Source organism: Thamnophis elegans, chromosome 3 (assembly GCF_009769535.1).
Source record: "Thamnophis elegans isolate rThaEle1 chromosome 3, rThaEle1.pri, whole genome shotgun sequence".
NCBI classification, from domain to species: Eukaryota; Metazoa; Chordata; class Lepidosauria; order Squamata; family Colubridae; genus Thamnophis; species Thamnophis elegans.
Window position 1 is genome coordinate 135493718 of NC_045543.1, and position 14523 is coordinate 135508240.

At 41.4% G+C, this 14523-nt stretch overlaps 1 protein-coding gene across 1 annotated transcript in view; it reads right to left on the bottom strand.

The window, feature by feature from the left end:
- Window positions 1-14523, bottom strand: part of RAB27B (RAB27B, member RAS oncogene family) — a 43245-nt gene that overhangs the window by 1404 nt on the left and 27318 nt on the right. Inside the window, exons 2-5 of the mRNA XM_032212677.1 lie at window positions 8773-8944; window positions 2777-2862; window positions 1505-1608; window positions 48-168 (exon numbers count right to left, since the gene is read on the bottom strand). Coding sequence (XP_032068568.1) covers window positions 48-168; window positions 1505-1608; window positions 2777-2862; window positions 8773-8925 — 464 coding nt within the window. The 5' untranslated portion in view covers window positions 8926-8944. The remainder of the gene's footprint in view (window positions 1-47; window positions 169-1504; window positions 1609-2776; window positions 2863-8772; window positions 8945-14523) is intronic.

Here is a 14523-nt window from a genome sequence, read left to right on the forward strand (position 1 = left end):
AATGCCTCCTGAGTTAGCTTAGAGGACAACATGTTGGTTTGTCTTACCCATATTTGTCTGCAAGTTCTTTTGCTTGTCTTTCATTGACCTCCCTCTGATCAAGGTCAGCTTTATTTCCAATTAATACAATGTCGGGGTTTTCACAATAAGCATTTGCTTGCAACTGACCTAAAGAAAGAAAATGTAGAAACTTGGTAAGGAGGGTAGAAAGATTCCCTGGAAACAGAGGAGCAGAAATCATAGTTTCTCTCAGCCTTTCCTAACCTGTTATCTTCCAGTTGAGCTGCTCAACCTGGCTGGGAAAGGCTGAGAGATGAAATATGAGCACATTCACTACCTATTATTACATTTAGAAAATGTTATGATAGAAATAGGAAGGTTAGTGTCTTATTGTCCAGAATACATTATGCCATCCAATCAATCAAATTAACATCAAGATAATACATCTGCAAAGACCAATAAGCACTTTATTTCTTCTATGCATCACAGCTGCAACAAGACAGGTAGTCCTTGATTTACATCTGGTGTTGCTTAGCGACCACTGGAAGCAATGATGGACCTCCCCTGTGCTACCTATGACCTATGTTCCAGTTAACAGTCCCAATGCAATCCAAATGCCAAGACAGGCATATTCCTCAAAGTATAGATAGCCTCCCCTCTGCCATTCCCATCGCTTAATTCATCTCCGCTGTGGCAGCCCTGAAGGTGCCAGGGGGAAATGGCTTCAGGGCTGACAGCTATTTTGGAGCCTGTGGCCAAGGCAAAGAATGATCCAGGAACCTCTAAAAGCCAGCTTCAGAGAGGAGCGTTCATCACTTCTAATAGCAATAGCACTTAAACTTATATACAGCTTCACAGTGTTTTACAGCCCTTTCGGAGCAGTTTACAGAGTCCGCCTATTGCTCCCAACAATCTGGGAACTCAGTTTACCGACCTCAAAAGAATGGAAGGCTGAGTCAACCTTGAGCCTGGTGAGATTCAAACTGTCAAATTACAAGAAGCATGCAGTCAGCAGAAGTAGCCTGCACTACTGCATTCTAACCACTGCGACACTGCAGCTTCAGTAGGCATCCATCAGATCACTATAAAATTGTCTGTTTTTTTGAGCAAATGATAGCAATAGCACTTAGACTTATATAGAGCTTCACAATGCTTCACAGCCCCCTCTGAGCAGTTTATAGAGTCAGCCTATTGCCCCCAACAATCTGGCTCCTCATTTTACCGACCTCAGAATGATGGAAGGCTGAGTCAACCTTAAGCCTAGTGAGATTCGAACTGCCAAATTGCAGGCAGCAGCAGCAGCCTGCAGTACTGCACGCTAACCCCTGCATTCTTTTCTAAGGTACCTGCGTGCCTTTTGTTGCAGGGTGTTTAATCGTATCAGGAAGAGCTTACATAATTCCACTCTCTATGGGGACTGCTGTCGCATTGAAGACGGGAGATTCAATGCCGCTGAAGCTAAAAGAGCTCAAGGCTAAGAGAGGCAGCTGCTTTTTCCACTTACTCATCCAGTTTCTGACATTCAAGAAGCTCTGTTGACTGGTGAGATCAAACATTAGCAAGAAGCCCATGGCATCTCTGAAAAAGGCTGTGGTGAGACTTCTGAATCTGTCAGGAGGAAAGGAGCGAAAAGGATCAATACACAACATGAGCTATCAGGGGAAAGCAAGTGAGGGGTATTAGGTAAACATTTCATGGCTGAATCTTTTTTTTAAAAAAATGCTGCAAGCGAACTGATAAATGACAAGGCAAAGCTTTAATATTCTCTTTACACGGGTAGTCAACCCTTATCCGGAATGACTGCTCAAGCACAAATCTTTCTTCAGGTGGCAAGGCAGCCCCAGGGATGATTTTGTTTTCTCTTGATGCTCTGTTCCATTCCAATAGGGATTTGTGTTATAAATTTCCCTCTGACTGCCAAAAAGATGGGCAGGAAACTGCCAGGGGAGATTTTAGTCAGCTGCCCACCCAGGGACATGGAATTTATGAGTGTATGGCTCACACATCTTCAAGCAGAGAACTTGTGTGTGTTTGTGTGTGTATGTGTGCGGTGGCTCAGTGGCTAAGACACTGAGCTTGTCGATCAGAAAAGTCAGTAGTTTGGCGGTTCGAATCCTTAGTGCCGCGTCCCAGCTTCTGCCAACCTAGCAGTTCAAAAGCACATAAAAATGCAAGTAGAAAAATAGGAACCACCTTTGGTGGGACGTTAACTGCGTTCCGTGCGCCTTTAGCATTTAGTCATGCCAGCCACATGACCATGGAGACCTCTTTGGACAGTGCTGGCTCTTCGGCTTTGAAATGGAGATAAACACTGCCTCCTAGATTCAGGAACGACTAGCACATATGTGTGAGGGGAACCTTTACCTATACACATATGCACACACACATACATATAAGTGTGTATGTATATATGTGTGTATATAAATACATATACACACATACATACGTGTGTGTGTGTGTGTGTGTGTGTGTGTGTGTGTGTAAACTGCAGACACTACCCATGGTGTCCTGCGACTTTTAGCAACTGTACCCCTGAAATCTGACATTCCAAAATGCTTCAAATCACTTTTTATTCAAAATTCCAAATAATTCAAGATAAGAAAAACTAGGTCTTCAGCTTTCTTGTGAACAGTAATAGGATGTCAAAAATGATAATTTAAAAATATCTTGTCTTGAAAACCTGCCCAAGTTCAGATGACAGAATCTAATAGAAAAATGTTGTTCATTTCCCCTTCAAATTATTTCTGCATTGGATTTTTAAGTTCTTGCACATTACCTCTCTTGCCCAGCTGTGTCCCATAGCTGCAGATGGACCTTAAAGGCTTTTCCAGAAGAACCACTTGACCCCTGGCTGTTGTACACCTGAAACAGACCAAATAAAGCTTCACTGTTTATTTTAATACTGCTTATTTTAACAACTGTTTATTTAAAAGTTAATTAAAAGTGAAATCATAATTTGCAAACTGAAAATGCAGGGATAGGGAAAGAGGCTAAACATCATATGATCCTTTTATGGATTTTGTTTCCACGGTTGCTTTTGGCAGCCAGCCCTACGTTTATTGAAGGAGTGGCACACTGTAAGAATTACAATATTGATACAGGAAGTACCGGTCTCAAGATCAGGGATGTCCAACCATGGCAACTTTAAGACTTGTGGACCTCCACTCCCAGAACTTCCCAGCCAGCATGAGAAATGCTACGTTGTAGGCTAGGCTTGATAAATTAAAAAGAAAATTTCCCAAGAGTGACAAGCCACTTCTGCTAGAAGATTGTCAAAACAAACAAACAAACAAAAAACCACACTGTCTCTGAAGCCACCAGAAGATGAAATCAATTTATACACCTTAAACTTTATGTTTACAACATTAAATTGGAGGTGGTGACTCTTCACTTGTCTAAATGAGCCACAGTGGCACAGGGGTTAAGGTTAAGCCAGTACTGCAGGCTACTTCTGCTGACTGCCGGCTGCTTGGAATTTGACAGTTCAAATCTCACCAGGCTCAAGGTTGATTCAGCCTTTCATCCTACCAAGATGGGTAAAATGAGGACCCAGACTGTTGGGGAGAATAAGCTGATTCTGTAAACCGCTTAGAGAGGGCTGGAAAGCACTGCAAAGCGGTAGGTAACTCTAAGTTGTATTGCTATGGCTGTATAACTTTTTGAAGGCATTTCGACATTTATTCTCTTTCAACTTGCCTTACCGAGTTATTGACTGGGATAATAACATGGAAATCCCTTGGAGGCTGAAAGATGGATATATGAGCAATAAATTGGAATTCAGCAGACTGGAATTCTTAATACTGGATTTTATTTATTTATATCCCATCTTTATTATTTTTACAAATAAGTCTGAAGACAGATTCAGAGTCTCCAAAAAATTACTCACTATCATACAGCCTAGGCTGCAAAATGTCTGGACTTTGGACTACCCAATTAAGACTGAAACAATAAACTAATTTCTTTATTTATATGCTTTTCTTAGGAAATACCTTTCTAAATAGCACAGCTGCTGCATATTTACTCTCCTGTGCATACATAGAAGATTTATTTAGCATGTTGCTTTGGTATAGAAAAGTTGCTAAATGAGGTGACTCAGCCATCCCTGACAACCCAGGAAGAAACATAATATGTCTTTGGTCCAAGGAAATAAGCAATATGTTCCACTTGAGATTCTCCATGAAACTGAAGATTGGAAAAACAAATGGACGAGTGAAGGAGAGAGGTGTGTTCACGGCCAAAGAGCTTAGCATGAGAGTGGCTAAAAGGAAACTTGGGGGAAAATAGCCTTCAATAGTCTACGTGGAGCACGCGTGTCAAACTCATTGTGCCACATTGCTGTTACGTGATGTTTTGTGATGTTTTTCCCCTTTGTGAAACAGGTGGGCGTGGCCTGTGTGTGATGCATCTGGCCCGTGGGCCGCCAGTTTGACACCCCTAAGAGGATCTGGCTTTCAGAAGTACACATCTCCCCCTCCATGCCAATTAAATGTCCAGAGATTTTACAATGTGCAGAGATTAAACGGAGCCCGAAAAAATAACATCAAAAGTTATCATTAAAAATTATGTTGGCCACTGAAGCATCTGTGGCTGGCCAAAATATACATAGCTCCCATTTACCTTAAAAGCAGTATATTTTGGCCTGCAACTCTTACAGCCTGGCAAAACTCAGTCATTAATATAGCATCCACTTTTATTGAGACATATTGCTGTTCTATTGGTTTGTAAGATTTGTAAGAAAAGAGTGTGGTTGGCGTGTATTTTGTGTGTGTGTGTGTGTGTGTGTGTTTGTGTGTGTGTGTGTGTGTGTGTGTGTGTGTGTGTTTTGTTTGAGAAATTCTTATGTAGAAAGGGTTACTTAGCCAGCTGAGGCAAACTCTGTCTAATTTAACAAGCTTTGCAGTGCACATCCCTTTACACCTGTGCTTAGAAGAACTTCCTTAGCAAGCCTTCCTGATTGCATCATTCTACTGCTAATCATTCTTCCTTGCCTCTTACCTATAATCCTACCTCAATAATTAAGATGAAGAGGACAAACGCCAGCTCCCTAATCCAAAGAAGAGGTGCACACCTGCTAAGGATACAAGTCACACAACCTGATAGATACACTTTTAGCAAAGGGTCACTTCTCTAGGTTCCTAGGTTGCTAATCAGATAGGTCATCAACCATGCCCAGTTGCCATCTAAAAGGAGCCTTGTCTTCCCTAAACATATCTTTGACTGAGATTCCACTGTCTAATGGTGTGACCAAATCCTTGATGAGATGTATTACCAAGTGTTGTTGTTTATACCAGGGGTATCAGACTCGCAGCCTGCAGGTCGGATGTCTCACGCACTGGCCATGCCCACTCCCACTTTAGTAAACGGGGAAAAAGCCACGATATGTCACGTGACGACAAAGTGACGGCACAAGATTGATACCCCTGGTTTATACTCTCTGTTCCCTTCTGGCATAAAGAGATGGTGAAAGCCTTGGGATAGTTTGAACATTGGTCTAATCCAGGGATGTCAAACTCACAGCCAGGGGGCCAAATGTGTCATGCACTGGCCACATCCATACCTGGCTTAGAGAAGGGGGGGAAGTCATGATACATCACATGACACCACCATGATGATGCAAGTTTGACACCCCTAGTCTAAGCCAAACATCTTAGGATGCTGCTGCACAATTGCTGACTCCATGCAGGCTATCCACTGCCATTCTTGGTATTCCTGGCAAGCTGAAGGGATGTGGATTGGTATATCTTTTTTTCTATTAACGCTCTTAATAAAATCTTTTTGAGCATTTTGTCATGCTTTGAATTTATTGACTTTGAATCCTAAAGAAACCACTGGCTGGCCGCTGTATAGCAAGATGTGGGAAACTAGATGGGAAACTAGATCCTGAGTAACAATCTCGATTGCCCTGAGTCAGTTAGAAAGACATGCAGTTCCCATCCTACCAAAGCCAGGAATGAATATACAAAGAGGATTCAAAAGGTTGTGTTTTGAGGTTAATAAATGTGGCAAAATCACAAACTCTTTAACTTATGAATTCAGCATGCAACAGATTGAGAAGTTGGCTTCTCAAGTAAGAGGTGGGTGAACATTTGACAGAAAGGGATCTTCAACACAGATGTTTGCTTTGGGTGTCAGAATAAATAGTTGATATTTAGAAAAGAAACTTTACGAAACCCAAGAATTGTTATGGTCCCACAAAGCTTACAAATTGTGCATTACCAACATATTTTCTCATCCACAGATCATAAGTAAATTAAGATTATACACACACACACATGAAAAAGTTTGTCCTGATTACATACCATAGTCATTATTATTATTATTATTGTATAAACGTAAAAGAAAACAAATATAATATCTGCATGGGGAAAATGCATTTAGAAACAAAGCTTCATTCTCTCTACAGGCAGCTTCTTTTGGTAGCCCAAGCTCTCAATATCACTCTTGCTATTGCAAAGTTTAATTTTTAACCTGTTAGAATCTATGCAATGTTGACAGCAAAGTAGAATAAACTTAACAGGTATGTGTGTGTGTGTGTCTCTGTGTGTGTGTCTGTGTGTGTTTATGCATGCATGCACGCACACAATGTTGTGGCCCATTACATTTGGACAGTGGGGAGGTTGGGGAGGAACATGGGCCAGTCCTGGAGTCTGGGGAAGGCTTTGATGAGGGCTCTGTGACGGAGGCAGAGATGGGGCCAGAGCCATCCGACAGTTATCAACTACCTTTGGATTCAGACATCAGTGAGGCAGACAAACAGCTGGAGCCTGTTCTCAGTGTGTGCATGTGCAGAGTTGTCAGACGAAGGAAACAACTAAAGAACAGGGGTCGACTTGGGAGTAAGGCCACAGGTGGATGACGAATGCCCCCCCCAAAGGAAATAAAAGAGGGGCAAAAGGGGAATGGAGTTTGCAGGAGACAATTAGTTCTCTAATTGGTTTGTGACTCTCCAAGTTCTGCAGATATCGGCCTGTAAGCTCTCCAAGCCAGATAAGGTCTGTGACTGTAAATCCTCCTTTGAAAGACTTTTCCAGCTGTGAATGAGCAGAATTCACAGTAAATTAATAAAAGGGTTTTTTGTCGGGACAAGGAATTTGTTTCATGCTCTTGGGAAACCTCGATCAGAACATACACAGACTTATCTGGGTCTGAGTCCTGTAATAACATTAAGCAAGGAAGTAGGCAAAACTGCCTTTGGGATCCTTTTTAAAATTTCCCTTTGAAAATGACAACTCATTTTTTTTGGTGTCAAAACAACATTTATATTGCCGTCTCACAGCACCTTGTCAGTGGATCTTCTCTAAGAGAAAACCAATGTAAGGTTGCTTCCTTTATGCACTGTGAAAAGTGCTTTGAGTCAAATGAGTTAAAATACAACACTTGAAAAGGGGCACACACAACACATGGAGGCTTCCAGGAATAGCAGTTTCTCATGTATGTGTCTATGAAAAATCTAAATCCCAGCATGGGATACCATATGGCTGTGACAGGAGCTAGACTGAATATAATCAAGGAGGGAAAGATCATTTTGATGCACACACCCACGGGCGTGCCCCTGCACACACATATACACGCTCACAAGCTTTTCACTGTACACTGTTCTCATCTAGGTTTTATAAATGTTCGTGTACCAATATAGAGATTCTGGAAATCCTACAAATATTTTTCAGCTTTGATTCGCAAAACTTGCTTAAGAACTAAGCAAACAGCAAATAACACAAAGAATTACTTCAACAGCGAGTAACACAAAGAAGCCCGTGCCATATGACAATATGAGCTCCTGTGGTTTTAAAATCCCTGATGCCGAAAGGAGGTAAGCTCAGAATAAGTTACTGAGCAAATCAGTAATATAATTAATATTATTTATATTATCATTAATATAAATAATGATAACGCTGGAAAAATTGATATCTATGGTAATATGGCAAATCTGAAAAAAAAGAAAAAGAATCTTGGACTATCTCGGGGGTTTCTACATTACCTTCACAGACTGTAGTGTAAACAGCCTTGAGAGCACAGAAATCAAAACTTAATGAGAAAGGCTGATTTACACGTGGTCTTCGACTTGCGTTCAAAAGGATATTTTGGGTGAAATATAAGTTCTTTATATTTCCCCCAAAAAATATCTTGTGACCTAGTTTTGAAGTTCTGACATTGCCTTCCTTCATGCTCACATGATCACATTTAGAATAGAAGACCTCCAAGGTTCTGTTCTGTTCTGTTCTGTTCTACTCTACTCTTTCTTTTCTAGGATGCTCAGCAAACAATTTGCAATTATGGCTGTGTGCAGTGCCCCACAGTCACATGATCAGGATTTCCAAGACTTTTGAAAGAAACTGGTGTTTCCTTCCGATTTCTGGGAAAAACTCTTCGACAGTGAACAACGGGTTTACTTAAGGACCACGGAGTTCCCTTAATGACCGCTGCAAAAAAAAAAAAAGCTCATCAAAACAGCTCCGATCAAATGGAAATCTGCTGACGGTCGCAACCTAATTGTCAGGCTCAATTACAGTTGTAAGTTGTGGATGACCTAAACAATATACAAATGCCATTTTGGACTAAGCAAAAAGACTGGTCAGGTGAAGGCTACAAAATGCAGGGCAAAACCCACACGAAGAAACGGATATTGTCTCACTGAGATGTTGAAAATGTTTCTTTTGAAAGAGTGGAAGCTTCAGGAAGACTTTTCTCCTCTCTCTCTCTCCCTTCCTCCCTCTCTCTCCCTCTCTCTCCCCCTCTCCCTCTCTCTCTCACACACACACAGAAGAAACTCACCACACGCTTTTCTCGAAAGTCGATGCCTACTGTCGTGATGAACTTTGGGTTGAACTTGTTGTCTGTGTATCTGTAAAGCAAAGTAGTCTTTCCAACCCCAGAATCCCCGAGGGCCAGGAGTTTGATCAAATAGTCATAGTCCCCATCAGTCATAGTGCTGACCTTGATGAACCTGCAAATGAGGAGAAAAGGAAGGTTAGTAGGAAGGAGCAAAAAGAACAGAACTTAGCATTAAGGACTGGTAGGAGTGCAGTATTAGCTCCCTTGAATCCAACCGTTTACCAGCTTGCTGCTCCACTTTTGACCGAATATCAATCCTCAGCATAGATGGAGGCTCTACCTCCTGAATAATCTCTTCTGGCAGCAGGCTTTTTTTTTTTTGTAATGGCCCCCTGAATTGTGTGTTTATATACACAAAGGGACATCTGTTTCTATTGCCCCTGTGGATTTCTTACTCTTGTTGAGCTTGTGATTTAGTTTGTTTTTATTGTTGTGCTAGATGTTCTGGTATCTTTGCCATAGAAAATTAGGCTTCAGAGACAAGGAAAATCATAAAAGCATATTAGTACTAAATGTTCATTACAATTTAGGCTAGATACACTGTTAAATTTATATTGGAGCTGAAAATGGTCTACCTACTGGAGTGCTTCTTTCATTTCATCCATACTAGAATTGTGTGAGATAGTTTGAGATGAGAGTGCATTGACTGATTGATTGACTTGTTAGATTGATTTATTAGATGTATTTGATGTTTTCACTGCAGGAGCTCAAGGCAAGGTATGAGAGCCGAGGTGGCGCAGTGGTTAGAGTGCAGTACTGCAGGCCACTTCAGCTGACTGCTAACTGCAGTTCGGCAGTTCAAATCTCACCGGCTCAGGGTTGACTCAGCCTTCCATCCTTCTGAGGTGGGTAAAATGAGGACCCAGACTGTGGGGGCAATATGCTGACTCTGTAAACCGCTTAGAGAGGGCTGAAAGCCCTATGAAGCGGTATATAAGTCTAACTCCTATTGCTATTGCTATTGCTATGCAGAATCTTCCTTTCATTTTATTCTCACAACAACCGCCCTGTGTGATAGAGTAGATTAACTGACCAGCCCAAGTCATCTAGTGAGATTCCATGGCTGACTCCATCACCACAATCTCCATAACCACCACACTACACTGGCTTTGGTGTCTGTTGTAGATGAATTCTAGTTTCACAAGGTATTCAGTGAAGAAAGCTCTTTCTCCAGTTCCAAATCAGGTAAAGTAGAACTTACTTTTATGTATTTAGCCATTTTCTTCAAAAAAAAAATATATTAAACTAATCCATATCCACTTCCAATTCTTAAAGTCAATTAAGAACTAATACAAGTAGTCCTCAACCGTCACTTACTGACTGTTCAAAGTTATGATGAACTCTGAAAAATGGGACTTACAACCTGCTTTTGAAGTGCTGATATCGCCCCTCCTGCAGTTATGTAAGTGTAAAATGTCAAAGGCTTCTGATGGTTTTAGATCAGACATGAGCAAAGAAGAGAAATTTCCCCAGGGAGAAAACCTGTGTGTATAAAGCTAGTTTAATTCTAGATTCAAATGAGTTTTCCTTCTTCTCTTAATGAAGAAATGACTACCATTTTAGTATAACTTCAATCTCGATCCAGTTCTTGTTGTCATTTCCTATTTCAACATTTGCTCACCAAAACTATCCTACTTAAACAAACTCTTGGGGAAATAACTGAGCTGCTCACCATATGCAGATTTTAGGAGAAAGTGTCACTGCCTAACTACCTATCAAAAGAAAAGTTTCTCCAAGGAATCAACCTTTGAAGATCATGCCCCCACCCCCGGTTTGGTACAACACATGAGGAAGAAACATGCTAACAATTCCACTTCCAGTGGTTTAAGCTACGAAGCAAGTAAGTAGCTGTTCAACCAAGGTTCAAATTTTTAAAATATGGCAGAGTAACCATCTTCAAATATCCTAGAACAGGAGTGTCAAACTTGTGGCCTGCAGGCTGGATTTGTCACATGTTGGCCCCAACCCAGTGGTGGGTTCTGGATCCCGTTCCAGCCAGTCTGGTTGGAACGGGCCGGTGGCGTCCACATGAATGTGTGCAGCGCACGCATGTGTCTTAGCCGGAGCAATGGTATCCGGTGCTCCGGGCATGCTCCGGTACGCTCGTACCGGGGAATACCGCCTGCATCCACTACTGCCCCACCCCCACCTGGTTTTGCGAAGGGGGAAAAGTCTCGATAGATCACATGATGATGCCATAACGACACAGGTTTGACCTCCCTGATTGTCAGGTAGACAAGGTAGAAGAGAGAATGGACTTACTCTCTCTCACCCTAGAGGGCATGGTTAAACTCAGTGGGTTAAAACTACAAGGAAGGGAAATCAATTTAGACATAAGGAAGAGGAACTTCCAGAACAGACCACCATATGAAGTGGAAACTTCTCCTTCAAAAGAAATATTCAATCAGTGGTTGGATGGTTATCTATCAGATGCTCTAGTCTAGCAGATCCTGCACTAAGCAGGCTGTTCAACCAGTTGACCTCCAACATACATTCCAACTTTAAGACTCTATGAAGAGTAGACAGAAGGCTGAAAACTATTGTTTCACCTATTCTTTTCCATCAAACAAGGGATTTTTTCCCTCCTTCTCCATAACAGAACTTGAAATCACTCAACAAAAGTCAATGGAATGGCACATACAAATACAGACCCACAAAAACACCATCCTGCCATAAAGTATTATAACAGGAACTGGCATAGGTGATTTCTAAGAATAATTAGATGTCATGGAAGATAAATTATCAAGTGGGGTCTGCCCATGGTTCTTGAATGGAAGTTCCACCAGACTTTTGAACTGTGTGAACACTTCCTGCCATCCACTGGATGACCCAATTTTTCTATGCTCCTGAAGATGGAGTGAAACTGCACTGTGCGGCAGGACAAACTCCACAAAGAAATGTCCAGTGGTATCATAGAAGAGATACCAGGATTTCCAAACTCTTTAAAATATCCTACAATTTTTGATCAATGAAGGAATGGGGATTGCAATTGCAGCTGAATATCATATGGTCCTCAAGGGCTTCTAGACCAACTTTTCACAACCTGCCAATTTTCAGATGAATTGAAACTGCAACTGCAGTTTAACATGCTTATCCACATTTTAAAACAGTCCTTGCAACAGAGGTGTCAAATTTGCAGCATCATGTTTTCGTCATGTGACTTATCACAACTTTTTCTCCCTTTATTAAAATGGGAGGGGGTGAGCATGGCCAGTGCATGACGCATCCAGCCCGCGGGGCGGGAGTTTGACACCCCTGCCTTAGACTAACTCTGTCTGTAACTCTGTAGTCTCCCTGAGCGAAGATAGAAATTACATTTAACTTGCCTTGAGCCTCCAAGTCAATTATTGGAGATTTTATTATCTTACTTCTTCATGCAGCTGAGTCAGACTTCATCATACTGCCTGATGAGTCTCAGCTAATAATTCACGCCATCGGGCTTCAGACCCTGTTAGCCTTAATCAACTAACTTCTTTCAGTTTAAAATTACAAAGTCTTAAGATCTATTGACCACTCTCCAATTTCTGCTAGCGAGAACATTGTTTCTTTACTATTTCAGAGTTCAGTGTTTTGGAATTATACAGGTAGTCCTCACTTAATGACTGGTTGCTTAGCAATTGTTTAAAGTTATGAAAGCCCCTCCCCCACAGTACTTACTCTGGCTCTGGAGCTCTGACAACAGTGCGTACACACATATGTGTTTACATGACTGTATTTTGGGTGCTTGGCAATCATTTTGCGTTGACACTGTTTGCAGCATCCCATGGCCCAATGATTGTGATTTTCAGCAAGTTGCCGGTTTCTGGTTACCAGCAAAAAGCACCCAAATGGATTCATTTAATGACCATGCCATTCACTTAACAACTATTCACTTAGCATGTGACATGCCACAAAAAGGTCATAAAATAAGGCATGGTCACATGGTGATTTGTTTAAGGACCGCCAAGACTTATGACCGTAATTTCAGGCTCAGTTATGGTTATAAATTGAAGACTACCTGACAATTCAGTAAACGCATTTTGAACATTTCTGTTATTGTTGCATCTGGAACCACAATTGTTTTTCTGGTTTTACTTAACAAAAGAAAAAGCAGGTAAAGAATTAAATTTAGCATGAAGATTAGGTAACAAGAAATGAAATGCCCTTTTTTTAATCCAACACATTCCATGGGAGCAAACACAGTTCATGAAACCATAATCACACTAGTGATTATACAAAAAGTTGTGTTCACACTTGCTCTGTTTCGAAGCAACATTCACCAGCTGCCTGATAAATAGAATTACAAGTTTAACCCACTGAAGGTATTTTAAATGTTAGGTTACATATTTTGTGTTCCAAAAATTAATTTGCATTAGGAGTGTTTTGAAATTAACAATTCTGAACTTTGCCAATCTTACAGCATTCTGCAGTAACTAAATCTTTGTTTCCTTCATAATCGTTTAGTACAGGGGTGTCAAACTCACCAGGAGGTGCTTAGATCTGGCCCGTGGGGCTGCCCTGGAAACAAGTACCAACCCGAGGTGCATCTACCAGAGAAAATGGAGCTCGGCAGGGCTGAAGGAAGCCCTCTTGAGCTCCATTTTCACTGGCAGAGGGTTGCAGGAGGCCGTCCCAGCCAAAAACAGAGCTCGGGAGCCTGTTTTCACTGGCAGAGCATTCAGGCCACCACAAGCACCCCAACACAAGAGACATCGAGCTGGCCACGCCCACGCTGACCATGTCCACCCTGGCCCTCCGAGGTCAAACACAACCCTGATGCAGTCCTCAATGAAATCGAGTTTGACACCCCTGGTTTAGTACAAAGAAAGGAGGTACAATTGGAAAACATGGGAAGATTACAAACTTGGAAGATTCAACAGGAAAAACTCCTTGGTTGTAGAAAAGTCAAGGTACGCAATGAAGATCTCAGTGGATACATTTCACATTAATTTCTCTATCGTCCCATCGGAATTTGGCAGACTCTCCCAAATTTCAAACTTTGTATCAGGCTAAGGGGTTGGTTTTATCTTTCCAGAAAAAGTTTAATCATAAACTATTCACACACACAGGTCATCCTCAACTTATGATCATTCACTTACAACCGTTTGACATTATGATTGGCCCCCAAAGGGGGAGTTATGACCCGGATTCTAAGTTCCAATGGTCAGGGCCCCTCTGTGGTCACATGATCAAATTTCAGGCCCTCAACAAAAAGCCATTTCAAACATCCATTGGTCATGAGATCAAATGTTACTGTTTTGCCAGCACTTCTGGTTTTTAGCAAAACCACGCCCATAGAGAACCCTTGGTTTGTTCAATAACTGACACAAAAAAATCAGTCACATGACTAACCTGTTTTACAACCGTCACAACATACAACCGAAATGAGCAGGCTCCAGTTGATTGAGGACTATAATTATATGCCCCAAAGGTGCTTTTTCAAGAGGCAACTGGAATTCTGATTTTTCTTTGAAGAGAAGCTGAAGAAACCTCTTGGATGAGAAGTGAAACATCTTCAAAGAAAAACCAGACAGTCCAGTTGCCTCTTGAAAAAGCACCTTTGGGACAATCAGGACCTAAATAACTGAGAATCTCCATTGAGCTATAATTATACTGGTCCAAATGCAGACACCTCTGCATTTCATACATATGTCTGGATTTAGATATAATTTCAGTGGAAAATAGACCATTCCCTATATTTCTGTCACTCTC